The following is a 14,882-nucleotide window of genomic DNA, read 5'->3' as shown; positions in this document are numbered from 1 at the left end:
TAGTCACAAGTTAATTATCTGTCAACTCTGATTTAAAAAATCAAGCCAGCCCACATTTTGATAAGAATTTAAAAAATCAAGAAAAACTTGCTCAAAATTATCAGAGCCAAGTTTTGATCTTGGGACCTGTGGGTTATGGGCCCACCACGCTTCCGCTGCACCACTCTAATTTGTTAAAATAAATTTCAACACTAATTTATTTAGGTGTTTTCTTTAACAACATAAATTTCACTATTGTAATGCATCCACTAAAACCTTGATGCTCACTTGCCATTCCTTCTTACTCACCAAATGATCTATAACAATTTTCTTTTTCAAATTAATATTAATATATATGTCACAAGTTAATTATCCATCAACTCTACTTTAGAGTAATTTTGTTGGGTGATTTGCTAAGAGAGAAAACTAGGATCGAGAAAGAGTTGTTCAAATTTTGAACCCTTTATCCAAGAAGGAACCTAGAAATATTATTTAAGATATTTTAAATATAAAACATATTTAAAAGTACATAATATTTAAATGTTGAGGGTTAATTTTTTTAAAATCAAAATTAAAATTGACACAATGTATAAATGTAAAGAGTTAAATTTGCTATTATACCAGTTTTAAAAGTGACAATTTCATCTTCCTAGTAGCTATTTGACCATTGATGACTTTAAAAGAATAAAAAATTGATTAATTGGATGATCATTTTATAACTTTTCATAGTTAAATGGCTAAAAAAATTTAATGATAGTTGAATAACTGTAAATATCATTTACTCTTTTATTAACATTAAATAAATTAAAAGGTAAGCTAAATTGAGGTTTTGGATTTTTTTTATCAAGCTTAGCTTGATCCAAGAAGAAAGAATATGATATAAAAAATAACTATAAATATTGAAAATAATATATAGATTTCTTATAATAAAATAAAAGTTGAATATTAAATATCACAAGTAAGATTGTATGTGTATAATTTTTGTATGGATTAAAGATTTATCATTTAAAAATTAATAGCATTAATTAAAATAATTAAAATAGGCATAGAATTATTTTAATTTATTAAAAAACATAATGTAACATGCATTAAAAAATAAAAATAAAAATAAAATAGAAACAGAAGCAGAAGCAGGGGTGAAATTAGAAAATTTGTTTAAGGGGCCGAAATTAAATTGTAATTTTATGATAGCAAAAATATAATTCCATCATTTTAATAGCTTATATCTTTTTAATTTTTAAAGAATTAAATCAAAATTTTATATTTTTAGGGGTCCAAGATACAATTTAAAATTTATTAATTTCAAATTTTAAAAGACTTAAATTTTAAAAAAATTATTTTAGGGATGTCAGACTCTGCCAGTCCCTTAATTTCACCGTAAAGAAAGAAAGGGAAAAAAAATTAACTATTGGACTGAAAATTTAATCTGGATGGCCTTGTGGGCTTCATGCCCAATAGTTCAATTGATTGAACCAATATTAATTATTGGACTTTAAATCTAGTTTTGTCTTTAAAATCCAATTCAGATTGTGCTTAAATTAGTCCAATCCCTACTCTCGATTTAGTGTGTGTTTGAATGAAAATTTTTAATAATTTTTATAATAAACAAAATATTAGTATCGCTGATTATTTTACTTACATAAATAAGAAGATGAAATTAACCCAACACTCTTGTTGAAATCAATGTGATCTGCAATATTCCTTTTGCAGGTGGTCCTTTTCGCTTTTTATTCACACCTTTAGAGATGACAATGATAGTGCTGATTTAGACACTTATATCTAATGAAATTTCATACTTGGTTCGGTGGTCAAAAGCTGTTTATCTATACAACTTATTTGTGTTCAAATCTTTATAGGAGTAAGTCTCTATAGTATTGGGGTCATGGCAGCATTAGAAGTTTTTTTATTTATAGAACTTGGTTTAATAGTGGTGTTTAATTGATGTGTAAATAAGTCGATGAGACCATGGTCTCTTCAAACAACTTTGTAGGTATTTAAAGAGACATTGAGAAGGTAGAAAATGTTATTTGTTTGATGGTGCAAAAGAATGGAAACGAAATGGCATCTTCCTTGTCGATTGCAGGTACAAATCATGAGGAAATATTTAAAACTTGGTGGTGAGCTATTGCTTTGATGTAAACGTTGGTATGTTAGTGATTGAATGTGTTTTCTTTTGGAAGGTTGTAATATTAAACTTTTGAATGTTGTTCTGTTTGTTCTTTACAACAGAATAGATCAAATGAAGCAAAAAAAAAAGTCTCTATAGAACGTGTAATGGGCCAATTTTATCCGGCGCGGATAAAAATAAACTAAATAATAAAAATAAAAGATAATAAAATCCAAAAACAATCCATTTACAGTGATGGCCCAAATACAAATAAACAAAGCATATAATACAACCAAACCATAACCCAAAAGTTACCAGCCCATAACCTAAATTAATTCAGAAACCCTAAAACCTAAGTTTCCCTTGGCACCGCTCCTCCCTTCGCACGCACGCCGCCTGAGGTACCTCATTCCGAGGCCTAACACACCCTTCTTATTACTCGTTTTATTTTTTATATTTTATAAAAATACAAAAAGGAAAAAGAGAGAAAGGTTAAAAAAACTTATCGAATGCTCGTACTCCACCACTGTGGGTGGAGGATTTGGTATTTTTAGGGTTTTTGAAACCCAAAAATCGAAATTTTTTGGGCTTTCTACGATTTTTTTGAGGATTTTCAGGGAATATTCCCTAGATTCGGACTCCGAAAGTTGGAGCATTCAAAACGATGTCTTTTGGTATTTTCTGGCCACTGAGGATGGTGGGGCCCATCGGCGGCGACCAGTGGCCGTCGCAGAGGCTCGTCGGACCAGTGGCCGGTCTTAGGGTCTGCTCTAGAGAAAAAGAAAGGATTCTCGGATTTTTTTTATTTAATGGCTGAAATGATTTTTTAAAAATAATTTTAACTTAAATAGCCATAGTGAAACGACGTCGTTTCACCCAGGCTCCAAGCTCCCCAAAACGGCGTTGTTTTGAAGCCAACCCGGAGACTGACCCGACCCAACCTAGGGTTTGCGTGTTTTCACGACAAATGGGATATTTTCGTTCTTGGTCCTTCCGCCTTTTGGGTTGTTTTAATTTAGTGCTAATTTCACTATTTTTTTCTTTTTAGAAATTTTACCATTCAATTTTACCACGCTTTCAATTAAGTCCTCTGTTTGCTGATCTCCTGGAGAAGGGACGCGTGTCCTAAAGATTGGGATAATTGCTCATTTGGTCCTCGTTCGTTTTTGCACTTTTCATTTTAGTCTTTTATTTATTTATTTTATCCCAATTTATCCTTTTAATTTAATTTAAGTTACAATTAAATCCTTTACTTATTTTAATTCTTTTATTTATTTACTTATATGCTTATTTATCATTCCTTTACTTTTTGTTATATTTGAAATTGTTTTTCTATTTTCTTTTCATCGGGCATTTAGTTATTTATTATCTATTTATTTATTACTCTTTTTTTACATACTCAAGAATTGGATTGTATACATGCTTTCATTTGTACATTTTTCGTTTATTATTTTATTTTTATTTTTTTAGTCTGTTCTTGTTATTTTATTATTTCCCTTATTATTTTTTCGCATTTTCATGTCATGTTTGTTTATATTTTAATCATGTATTTTCCGTTTTTATTCTTACTTTAAGATACCTTATTAATTTCATCATTACTATGATTCGATTATTATTAATAATATTATTACTATAACTATATTAATATTATCATAGCATTTCTTCATTCATTTATTATATATCATTCTAATATTTTACCCGTATAGCCATTTTATAATCACTACATCATGCATTATGTTTAAATGTAATTGGTCGTTTTTATATTATACCCCAAAATAAGATAAATACACATTGTTTAAATGTTACATTCGTTATTGTTTAATGAAGGAGATTTTAAAATTAATGCAATGTCTCGTATTTGGAGATTCGAGAAGTCGTGCCCTAACTTACGGGGTTCGACTTTCTCCTTGAACCTAGATAACCGGACATCCCTTTTAAAATTAAAACACATGAGATTTAAATAGTAATTAAATAAAGAGCAAGCTTATTTTCGAGGATTCGAGATGTCGTGCCCTAACTTACGGGATATGACCTTTTGTTACTTCAAGATAAGAACGCCTTTTACACATGTTTTGATTTATTCAAGTGATTTTAATTAAAAATAATATTATTGCAAAGTGGGATCATATTTTTAAATTCTCACCAAATTTTCAATTCTCGATATTAAGACATTAAGTAATCAATTAGGTATCAATTCTGAGTGTCACGAGGGTGTTAATGTTTTCTCGTGCGTAACTGACTCCTGAACCCATTTCTTGAATTTTGTAGACCAAAAATCATTGTTTAGTCAATCAAACATTTTATTAAAGTGACCAAATTACGAGGTGATCCGATCACACCTCATAAAAAAGATTGGTGGCAGCTCCCATTTTTTATTTTAAAATTAAAAGTCGATTCCAAAAATGGTTTCGCCAGAACGAATTGTATTCAAATCTTTATGGGAGCAAGTCACTGAAGATTTGAGGTAGCATTCCTTTAAATTTGTTTTTTTTTATATAATGCCTAAAATTACTAATAGCTCCTCCCCGACCCTTAAATAGGAGGATAATTCGTTTCAACGCACTCGAACCCATGCCCTTCTACATTGACAAGAATACCAATACTAATCGAGTTAAGACTCAATCGACCAATTTTTAACTTTATTATTACCACAACAACAATGTGACATTTTTTAACAGTTAATTAATACTACCCTTTATGTTGCCGTTTACACAAAAAGAAGGGAACACTCTTCAGTTACAAAAAGAAAGAAACAACTTTTCCCATAGTGACCACAAATTTAAATTTGTAAAAATTAATCTTCCCTCTTTTTTATATTACGATTAAAATGGAGTTGGTTGTAATAAAAGTTGAATTTTATTTTGTTTTTTTATTAAAAAATAAATTACGTTTGATCAATTAACAAATTGATCTTTATATTAAAAATTATATCTATTTGAATTATTAACTGATAATATAGCTGAGGGAACAACTAACAATTTGTCTAGGTTTACTCTAGATGTGAATTTTTAAATAATTATAAAAAAATTTAAATATTCGATTATGTCATTACTTATTAGTAGAAATGAACGAAATTTTTAGTAGAATAATCAACTTGCTCTCTGGTCGAATCTAGTAAGACTTATTTCCCAAATAACAAAATACAAATTATATAAAATACTATTAAATAGGATATATTACGGAACTTTGGATATGATAAAAATTATATAAAAATTTATGTTCAATAAAGTGGCTCATAATATAAATTAACTAGAAATTGTACAAATATCTCATTAAGTCCATGATCCATACACCATAGTACCCACTAAATACATTATTTGCATATACATAATATTTTTTTTCCCTAATTAGCCTATCAATTCAAAGCAAGTTAAGCTCTAATTAAAATATAAATTTTAATTAAAAAATTTGAAAAGAAAGTGAATCCAAAATTCATATTTTTTAGCTTCCAAAAAAATTGTTCTCCCCATCATCAAATCCCATTTAAACAAACAAGTTCTTCTGATAATTCTTCCATCAACAACCCAAAGATTGCATATTCAAGTTGTGATCCAATTTCTTTAATTTGTTCTTCATTTCTTTTCCACCCATCAACCTCTAATCTTTTGAAATCTTGATCCACCATCATGTCAATTGTGTTTGATTCTACATCTTTCCATGATTCTATCCTTTTACAAACCCTTTTAGCTACCGTTTCTAGATCGCTGTCGGCCTCGGCCTCTTCCTCCGTGATGAGATCAGACACTAACCTTTTCATGCAGTCAGGGACACGTTCCGGATTTTGGAAGCTTGATTTAAGCACTTGTTGAATAATGACATCTATGTTAATTTCACTATCTGAATAAACCGATTCGTTCTCCACTTCCTCTTCTTCATTATCATCATCATCATCATCATCTTCTAACATTCGTTTCTCGAGTTCAATTGGATCTAATTCGGCAAGTTTCTCGAATCTCCGAAGTTTGTGCAGTAGTTGCTGCTTTGCTCCTGGTAAACACACAACATTCAACAAATTTGAAAACTTGAAAAAAAAAATTTTCAAGTAACATTTTAAGTATATGGTTGCATGGTCCAACAAATTGAAAACTATAAATGTACAAGCAAAATCAAAGACATATCAACTAACATAGAAATGTGGGTCACATGAAATTATGACAAAACTAGTGGTGTCTACTTCAACAACAGGTCAGTTTAAACTAAAATATTAAATGCCAACAAAATTTCCATGGATCCCACATATCATCAATCACCAGAAAGGGTATTTAACTAAACAATTTTATATGGTAAAAGTATTTTGTTTTTTTTACTCAAAAAATAAATTAATTAATTCCTGTAAATTAGATTAAGATGAGTAAACAAGTCATTCCTATTAAAATTTTATCAATTTTTACTGTTAAAATTTGACGTGATTGACGGAATAACTAAATAGTTACACGTGCATGTACCCTATTCTAACATACATGAACTAATTTTTAATAATAAAAGTGGATAAAAATTTTAACAAATCACTAGTTTACGACAAACTGTAACCTGACTTTTAAGACAAAGACCTTACTTGTACCGGCATCTTAGCTATCAACTACACCATTAAAGACCACATAAACTGAAAGGAATGGTACAAAAAAATTAACTCAAGTGATTCAGAAAAAAAAAAAAAACCGTACTTTGTACATTTGCATAGCTGCATTCGAGATCAAAACCATCCTTCTCATCATCGTTGTCATCGTCGTTATCGTCATTGACGTGTCGATCATCGTCATCCTCGAACGGAGGGTCCAAAACCGAAACAGGGCTGCATTGTTCTTCCTCTTCTTCTTCTACTTGTAATTTTTTAAAGTTCCCAACTTGGTAATTTTCTTTGTCCTGTTTTCAGTTCAGACATGTTATTCTTCAGACAACAATTCTTCAATTTGGCATCAGTCAAAATTTTACGTGATTATTAAAGGGTTTGTCTATACTTGTAATTGCTAATTGATTGGATTGTTGACTTTTCCAATCAAAAATTCAGAAACAATTGTCTGATTTTAGTGATGGGATCCAACAGAAGAAAACAAATAAATATTTGTCCTTCTAGGGAAATTATTTACTTGACAGGCCCTTCGTATAAAACAAGTTTGTATCAAAATTACACTTAAAACTAACTTACAAGACTAAATGGCATATTTAACCCCCCTAAAACCTTTCAACAAAAAAGGGCATATTAGTCAAATCAGATCTAATGCCGGCAAAAAATTAGTAACGAAGTTGATTATATTTACCGACAGTTAGACAACTCACTGCTCAGCTGAGTCACGAGTTCACTCAAATGCTTCCATTAATGAAGAAGCTTTTAAATTAAGTAATTTGTTTTTTACTCTTCAAATCACATTTCAATTAATTAGCAATGGTGATTAAATAAATTGCTACTATTACTAACCTCTTTTTGGCGTCTACTTGGGGAAGTCGTCTGTGAAGAGAAGAGTGGTGTCCGATGAGTAAAGGAAGGGCTTTTTTGAAGCACGAAATGGAAAGGGCTTTCACAAAAATGTTCATCACAAGAACCAAAAGCCGCGTTACTTCGTAAACCATCTTTATTAACGAAAATCTCTTCGAAATCCTCGGATTGGCTGCAGCTACAAGAAGTATCCAAATCCAAATCCATCGATTTTTCTTCATTAGTTTCCGACCAAACGGCACTGCTACTCGGCCGACCACTTTGATTATTTTTACCAACACTCGAATCCCACCTTAGAATATCTTTCACCGACACTTCAGCTCCTTCAACGTTACTTATTTCACTATTCCGACTTTTGTTACGATGAGTTATCCTCTTCAAAATAGAACCGAATAACCCGGAAGAACCACCATTGTTTTTAGTTTTCGATTGCTTTTGAATCCTTAAAGCAGCTTCAAGAAGAATAGCAGCTGTTCTTGCTGGGATGTGAAGAAAAATAGCATTGGGGCTTTTACATGGACTTCTTTTAACAGGTGATGGGAATTCAAACAATGGAGACTTGGTAAAGTCCGTTGTTGTTTTCGTCGAGAAAAAGCAAGCATTTTTGCAGAAATTCGAAGGGAAACTCGAGGTTTGAGTGATGGGTTTTCGTTTTTTGATCTGTAAGTGAGTTTTCGGGGACGGTTTCTTCAGTTCACAACGTCTGTCAGCAATGTATTTCTTCAAAACAAACGGTTCTTGATCCTCTTGAAGCAACTCATGTAAATGCTTTCGACCCATCATTGAAAAACAAGATGTAAAACTAGAAAAAGGAACAAAAATCTCAACTGTCAACAACAACAACAAGCTATGGTTTTCAGCACCATGAAAGAGTTGACGAGCTTTCAACTTTTTAACCAGAGAGAAAATAAAACAGTGCAAAAAAGCAAAAAGAAGGGGGTTTTTTTTTTTGGTTTTGAAGGGGGAGAAACAAGTTGGCTACAAATATAAGATAAAAAGGAAGGAATGAGGAGAGTTCTTGATTCAAATCTGAAGGGATTTAAAATATCGAGGCAAGATTGTGATAAGAGAAATTATTATTATTAATACTAAGATTTACATTTTACACTAAAAAAACAAAAGCTGCAAACTGTAGGGGGTTCGTATGGCAGTATTTTAAAGTTATATAGGTGAGGATCTGATGTCTCACCATTGTCGACAATAGAGAGATAAATAAACAAGAGAGTTAAAAACTAGGTTTGGTTTTGTCTTAAAAGAACAATGTGAGTGTGACTGTTAATATTAGGGTTGGTTTTCAAATTTTAATTCAGGTTCTAATTTTTTATTTTATTTTTTTAATAACAAGAGAATGATAAAACCCTAGCAACAATGTGACTAGCACGACTTGAACCCAGACTACGTTTGAGGCAATAAACACCCTAGCTGTCAAGTCAACACGAATGTTTTCGATTTTTATTTTTACTTTAATCATCAGAACAAAAATATGCTAATAGTTAATTGATTATTTGAGAGTTTATCCTTTTAATTAAATTATCGATATTATCATCATAACAATTAATTTTTTTATTAACTTCCTTCATAAATACTAGATAGGATTTGACTTAGGCCATATTTAAAATACATGGACTAGGGTAATGTTAGAATTTTTTGGAGAAAAAAATTAAATTATAAATCTTTCGGGTCAAAAATAAATATTTATCATCAATTTATAATTTTACAATTTCTGAAGAGATAAAAGGGCCAAATGCTTTAAATTATAAATTATTATATGAATTAAGATGTAATTTTATTACTATTTTCATAATAATTAAATTGTATTTTTATCATTTTTAAGAATTGGAGTATAATTTCATTATATATTAATTTGTAAATTAAAGGGTAAGTTTCCTAATTTTTCTTGGGGAGGAGGAGGCCCCTTACTTGGACCCTTGGTATTGTTCCTGTTGGATTCGTCTTTGAAAACCTATCGCATAAATAATTCGGATATAATCTATTAAAAATATATCTACTAAATTTTGATATTAATATTATCTTTTAACATATCAAATTTAAATTGTTTGTATTTACAATTTAATTTACATGTTTTAAATATTCTTAGCTAATATTTAATATTTGCTTAACGATATAATAACAATATTTTAAGAATTCACTTGAAACATTTTAGGTAAGTATCATGGAGGCCCCTATAGTAGAGGTTAGATTGCATTTTGCTTTCTTTAATAAAAAAATAGCACATTAGTCCTTGTACAATAGACCAAATATCAAACAGTTACACCTACCATGCCACGTGTGTTTCACGCTAACATACAAGGGCTAGTATATAAAAATTTTGAAAATGATTTGAAAACATATAAATAAAATTTACCCTAATATATATATATAAAAGAAAAATTTTACCCTGATAATATATATAAAAAAAAAAGAGAGTGGGGACGAGGTAAGTCACAGGATTGGCGAGAAGTGCGCTGGCTTGGGTGGGGTGTGGTTTAAACCTAAACGATTCTTTTCCACGTACCTTCACATCTTTCCCGAGATTTTCAACACCCATACATGGCCGCTCTTCCCTTATTAATTCCTTTGCTTTTTCTTTTACCATTCCTTACATTTCTCCTATTTTTTTTATTCTCAATTTGCACTCACTTTGTCCTTTGTCTATTGCTTATTTGAAAACAGTTGCTATATATTTCAAATTCCATTCATGACGATGTCGGAGATTCTAATCAATGAACGTAATAGTTGATCTTGATCATGGTAAATTATGGGTAAATTATACTCAGGTTACTAAATTATTGGTAGATGTATGTTTTGGTCACATAACTTTAAAAAGTTACAAAATGGTCACTGAATTTTTCGAAAGTTTTTTTTTTAGACGTTGGGTTGTTAAGTTTTCTTTTTGGAAATCCAGTTAGCGAGCTCCAAGTAACAATTCGATGATCGGTACGGTGGATTAGTACCCATTGACGAGTAGAACACATCTTAGATCCAAATCAATCTGACAGCCAGTGTTAGAGATCAGAGAAGAAAGTTATTTGAATTTTGGTTCACAGATGAAGTTCAAAGTTGTTTCATGAAAAAAAAAATATTTTGCAAGAAATGCAACAATCAATGTGATATTAGAAAGTTTTCAGTTAAGCATTTTGCAAGAAATGCATGATCAATGTGAGTAATACATGAAATACAACAGTCAAGTTATTAAAATATTAATCATATCAAATATTACATAAACATATAAAAATAACTTTAATTTTTACATTAAACTTTTCATTACTCATTGTTTAAATTTATGGTAATAAAAATGACTTTGAAAATCGTTGTACTGTACGTCGATAATGGCAATAGAAATGATCACAGAGCAATAAGAAAAAAAAAGAACACACAAATTTTAAGTGAAAAACTCTTTTCGAGAAAAACCACGAGACTAATGTTGAAAAACAACAAATACAAGAGGTTTTCTGCTATACATGTTTTAAGGGTCAAACAACCCTTTTATAATCAACGTCTAATAGAACAGATATAGTTTTATACGAATTCAACTTGTGCAGCAAGTTCCATACTCACATATTCTCAATTTTGCCTCTCTATTTTATTTCTTTAACAAATGAGTTACACCTCAAAATTTTTATGTCGGGATTTGAGTCACACAACTCTAACAAAAATAAAAATTTTTAGGTAACGTTGATGTTGGAACTTTCGATGCATGGTTTTAATTAGTGTATTATAAACAAAGATGATTTATATAATCATTTTTTGACATCTTAACTTATTTGAGGTTTCAATGCAATATTTTATAATAAAAAAAAGAATACTAACAAAGAGGTTAATGTAATCCACGTAATATTTTAGAGTCTTATATAGTTTTACATTGGGAAAATACAATGCTTAAAACATGACAATGCTAGAAACATAGAAAGGGTATCAATGTTACAAACTTAATTTGTGTGTTTTAAGACATGTTTATAACTTTGTCATCATTAAATTTTTGTATTAGGACAACCTAAACCAAAAGCAATTTAGACTTTACAGCTAGACACCAGAGTAGATATAGTTAACTAATTAAGCACATTAGGAATTAGATTAATAATTAATTAATAAATATTTTTTATCTTAAAAATAAAATAACAAGCTCGTTATTAAGTAAAAATAGATTAATATTTGATACACTAGTGTATAATTTTTTGATATAATATTTATTTTTATTCATTATCCATCCTCAATCTTTGAAACCTTGAACCCACATATTTGTTATTGCAATAAAAACGGTGTCAGGGGAGAAATCAGAAAATTTTTTAAAGGGGCTGAAATTAAATTGTAATTTTTATGATAGAAAAATACAATTCTACCATTTTAGTAGACTATATCTTTATAATTTTTAAAAAATTAAATCAAATTTTTATATTTTTAAAGTGTCAAAGTGTAATTTTACCTTTACTCATTTAAAATTTTGGCTATATGAAAAATTTTTAATTTTAGGGGGAGCGAGCCCCCTGCCAGCCCCCTAATTTCATAATTGACGGTGCCAATTGAACCAATTGAACAAAAATTCAATTGACTCATTGATGGCGTATAGAATCAGTGCACTATGCAATAACATATCATTAAAAATAAAGATATATCATCATTTGGTTTTCTAATTTCATACCAAAAATAATCATTTAAATCGTTGAAATCAAATATGAATCTAAACAAAATTTTTTTTAAAAATCATAAAAATTCTTATGATCTTAAAACCAGATTGGTAATCAATCCGGTCAAGTTACCAGCTTATTGGTCCAACTAATTCAATTAAAAATTAATCAATTTAACTATCGATTCAATACTATTCTCCCAATCGATTCCTGGTTAGAAGAAATACTGAAGCATGAGTAAGAGGCACGTGGAGACAAGTGTTGAGGTTAGATATTGAGTGGTTGGTCTGCTCCATACCTTGGAGGGTTTATTAATTAAAAACAAAAAAAGCGTTGACGAAGTGAAGATATCGTAAGGAGTCGATAATATCACGAAACGTAAAAAGGAAAATCTGGGGAGGTGAACCGGAAAGAAGAGGACAAAAAACAGAAGAACACGCATGCCAACTAAGTCACAGGGGCGGATCTTTGACGCTCCTCTCCACTCTTTCATCTTCATTCCCCTTTTTTACTTTTCTCCTTGTTTTTTACTGCTCAATATGTATATATATATTATATTATTATTTTGTATTTACCAACGTTTTTTTTTCTTTTGTTGGGGGTTGATTCAAAATCAATCTATCAGCTACCATTTTCTATTATTCCACCTAATTTTATATATTCATCACGGCCTAAATAAGAGTGTTCAAACGGTCGATTCGATTATTAATTGAATCGAATTATTTAAAATGTAAATATCTTTAATCGTTAATCAAATCAATTTTTTTTTTCAAATACATTGATCGAATCGAATTTTATATGTTTTTGTCTTTTAGTTAAAATATGTATAAAACATATAAAAAATATACATTATTAATGTTCATTTTTTAATAGTTAAAAAATTTATATGTAATATATATTATTTAATTTGATTTATTATCTAATTCTAAATTAAATTAATCGATAACAGAAATTTTAAAAAATCATTAATCGACTTTCGGTCGAACTAAATTCGACCATCAACCGATTAACTCGATTCGGCCAATTAATTTAATTTTACCCGAATTATAAATACCCCTAAATTCAAGACTATGCTTACCACAAATAGATAATTTCTTATGACTTGAATCCATTATTCATGACTAATAGGTCGAACATTGGGTTCCTCTCCCGTTTATCTTAATTATATATATATTCACATAGACGTATTTTACATAAATTGCTAATTATTAATTTTACTATAATTTAGTTAATTTTAGCTCCTATGTTACTAAAAAATGTAGTATTAATTAAATACGTTAAATCAAACTCTTCTATAAAGGGAGTAGACAAGGAGGTGGGCAATGGCCTTAATCCTTTAAAAAATGATAAAATTGTCTTGTAATTCTTTCAAAATTTTTAAAAATTATAAATTAGTATAGTGATAAATTTATATTCTTCTCAATTTATAATTCATCTCTGTTATCTAAAGCAATTTTCTAGCTTCATTTGCTTCTATTAGTCAAGTACTATGGGCAAGTTATGGTTTAAGTCTTTATTTTCAAATTTGATTATTTTTAATCTTTAAACTTTTTTTTAACATTAATTTCATCATGGATTCTTATCACATAAGCTCTTTTTTATACAATGCCTAGAACTACCTATAGCCCCTCCCCAACCCTTAAATAAGAGGATAATGCGCTTTAGTGCACTCGAAACCATGTCCTCCTGGAAACAATACCAATGTCAATCGAGCTAAGACTCGATCAACAATCTTCATACTTTTTGAACTTTAAAATTTCAATCTTGACTTAAGCAATAGTTGTTAAATACATCAACTAAAATGACATTACTTTTTGAGTACTTTATGATAATATCAAATTGGCGTGATATTAAACAGACAATACTATGGTTATTTAACAAGATTTTGAAAATTTCAAAATTAAAAAAAAATACATGCACCAAAGATATCAATTTAAAATACAAAAAGTCTGATAGCAAAATTTAAGTATAATAAAATTATTATTATGGAATTAATAAAGAGTACATTAGTCGTAACTTTTTTTTACTTGAACAATCTAATTATATCTATTTTTCTTGACACAATTCTTACAACTACTCATAGCCCTTTCTCAACTCATAAATATGAGTATAATGCGTTTTAGCGCACTCGAACCCACATCCTGCATTGACAACAATTCTTATATCAATCGAACTAAAACTCAATCCATTAATTACAGCTTTTAAAATTTTAAAGTAATATAATTTTTTTAGTGTTTTCAGATGTAAAAATGAGGAATGAATAAAGAGAACATTAGTCGTAATCATATTTGGTACACATACTTTTCCTTTTTCCCCTTTTAACGTGACGGGTCCATTTCATAAATCAACTTTAATTTAAAAAGCAAATTTTTTTGGGATTTGATTTTTGAAAATAGAATTTGTTTTTTCTTTTATTATTATCATATTAATATGGGCAATTGGGCACTAAAAAAAAAAAGAGAACTGTTTCGATAATAGTGACGCGTGAGCCGTGCTCGTAACCTAATCGCTCTTTTCTCTTTGGGTGCATTGGTGGATTTTGTGCGTTACCCTTTTGGGTATATATGGTGAAAATGAAATTTTAGTTTTTCTTTTTAAAAAATTATATTTAACTTCAAATATATTATTTATAGAAGTAAATTTTAATCTTTAAATGAAAAGATAAACGTACTTCAATGCATTTGAATTTATTTTTTTTATATTGACAATAATATCGATGCTTATTAAAATTAAGACT

The 14,882-nt window shown here is 29.4% G+C and overlaps 1 protein-coding gene across 1 annotated transcript; it reads right to left on the bottom strand.

Moving 5' to 3' along the window:
* Nucleotides 1–5,279: 5,279 nt before the first annotated feature.
* Nucleotides 5,280–8,700, bottom strand: LOC107928133 (uncharacterized protein DDB_G0283697). The gene is made up of 3 exons (XM_016859320.2): nucleotides 7,503–8,700; nucleotides 6,751–6,949; nucleotides 5,280–6,073 (listed from the first exon to the last, which is right to left on the bottom strand). The coding sequence occupies exons 1-3, from the start codon at nucleotides 8,301–8,303 to the stop codon at nucleotides 5,559–5,561; spliced, it is 1,515 nt and encodes a 504-aa protein (XP_016714809.2). The 5' UTR covers nucleotides 8,304–8,700; the 3' UTR covers nucleotides 5,280–5,558.
* Between the last annotated feature and the right edge of the window lie 6,182 nt (nucleotides 8,701–14,882).

This window comes from Gossypium hirsutum, chromosome D01 (assembly GCF_007990345.1).
Source record: "Gossypium hirsutum isolate 1008001.06 chromosome D01, Gossypium_hirsutum_v2.1, whole genome shotgun sequence".
In the NCBI taxonomy this organism is placed as follows: Eukaryota; Viridiplantae; Streptophyta; class Magnoliopsida; order Malvales; family Malvaceae; genus Gossypium; species Gossypium hirsutum.
The sequence above is the reverse complement of the archived record's forward strand: the minus strand, read 5'-3'. Positions and strand labels throughout refer to the sequence as shown.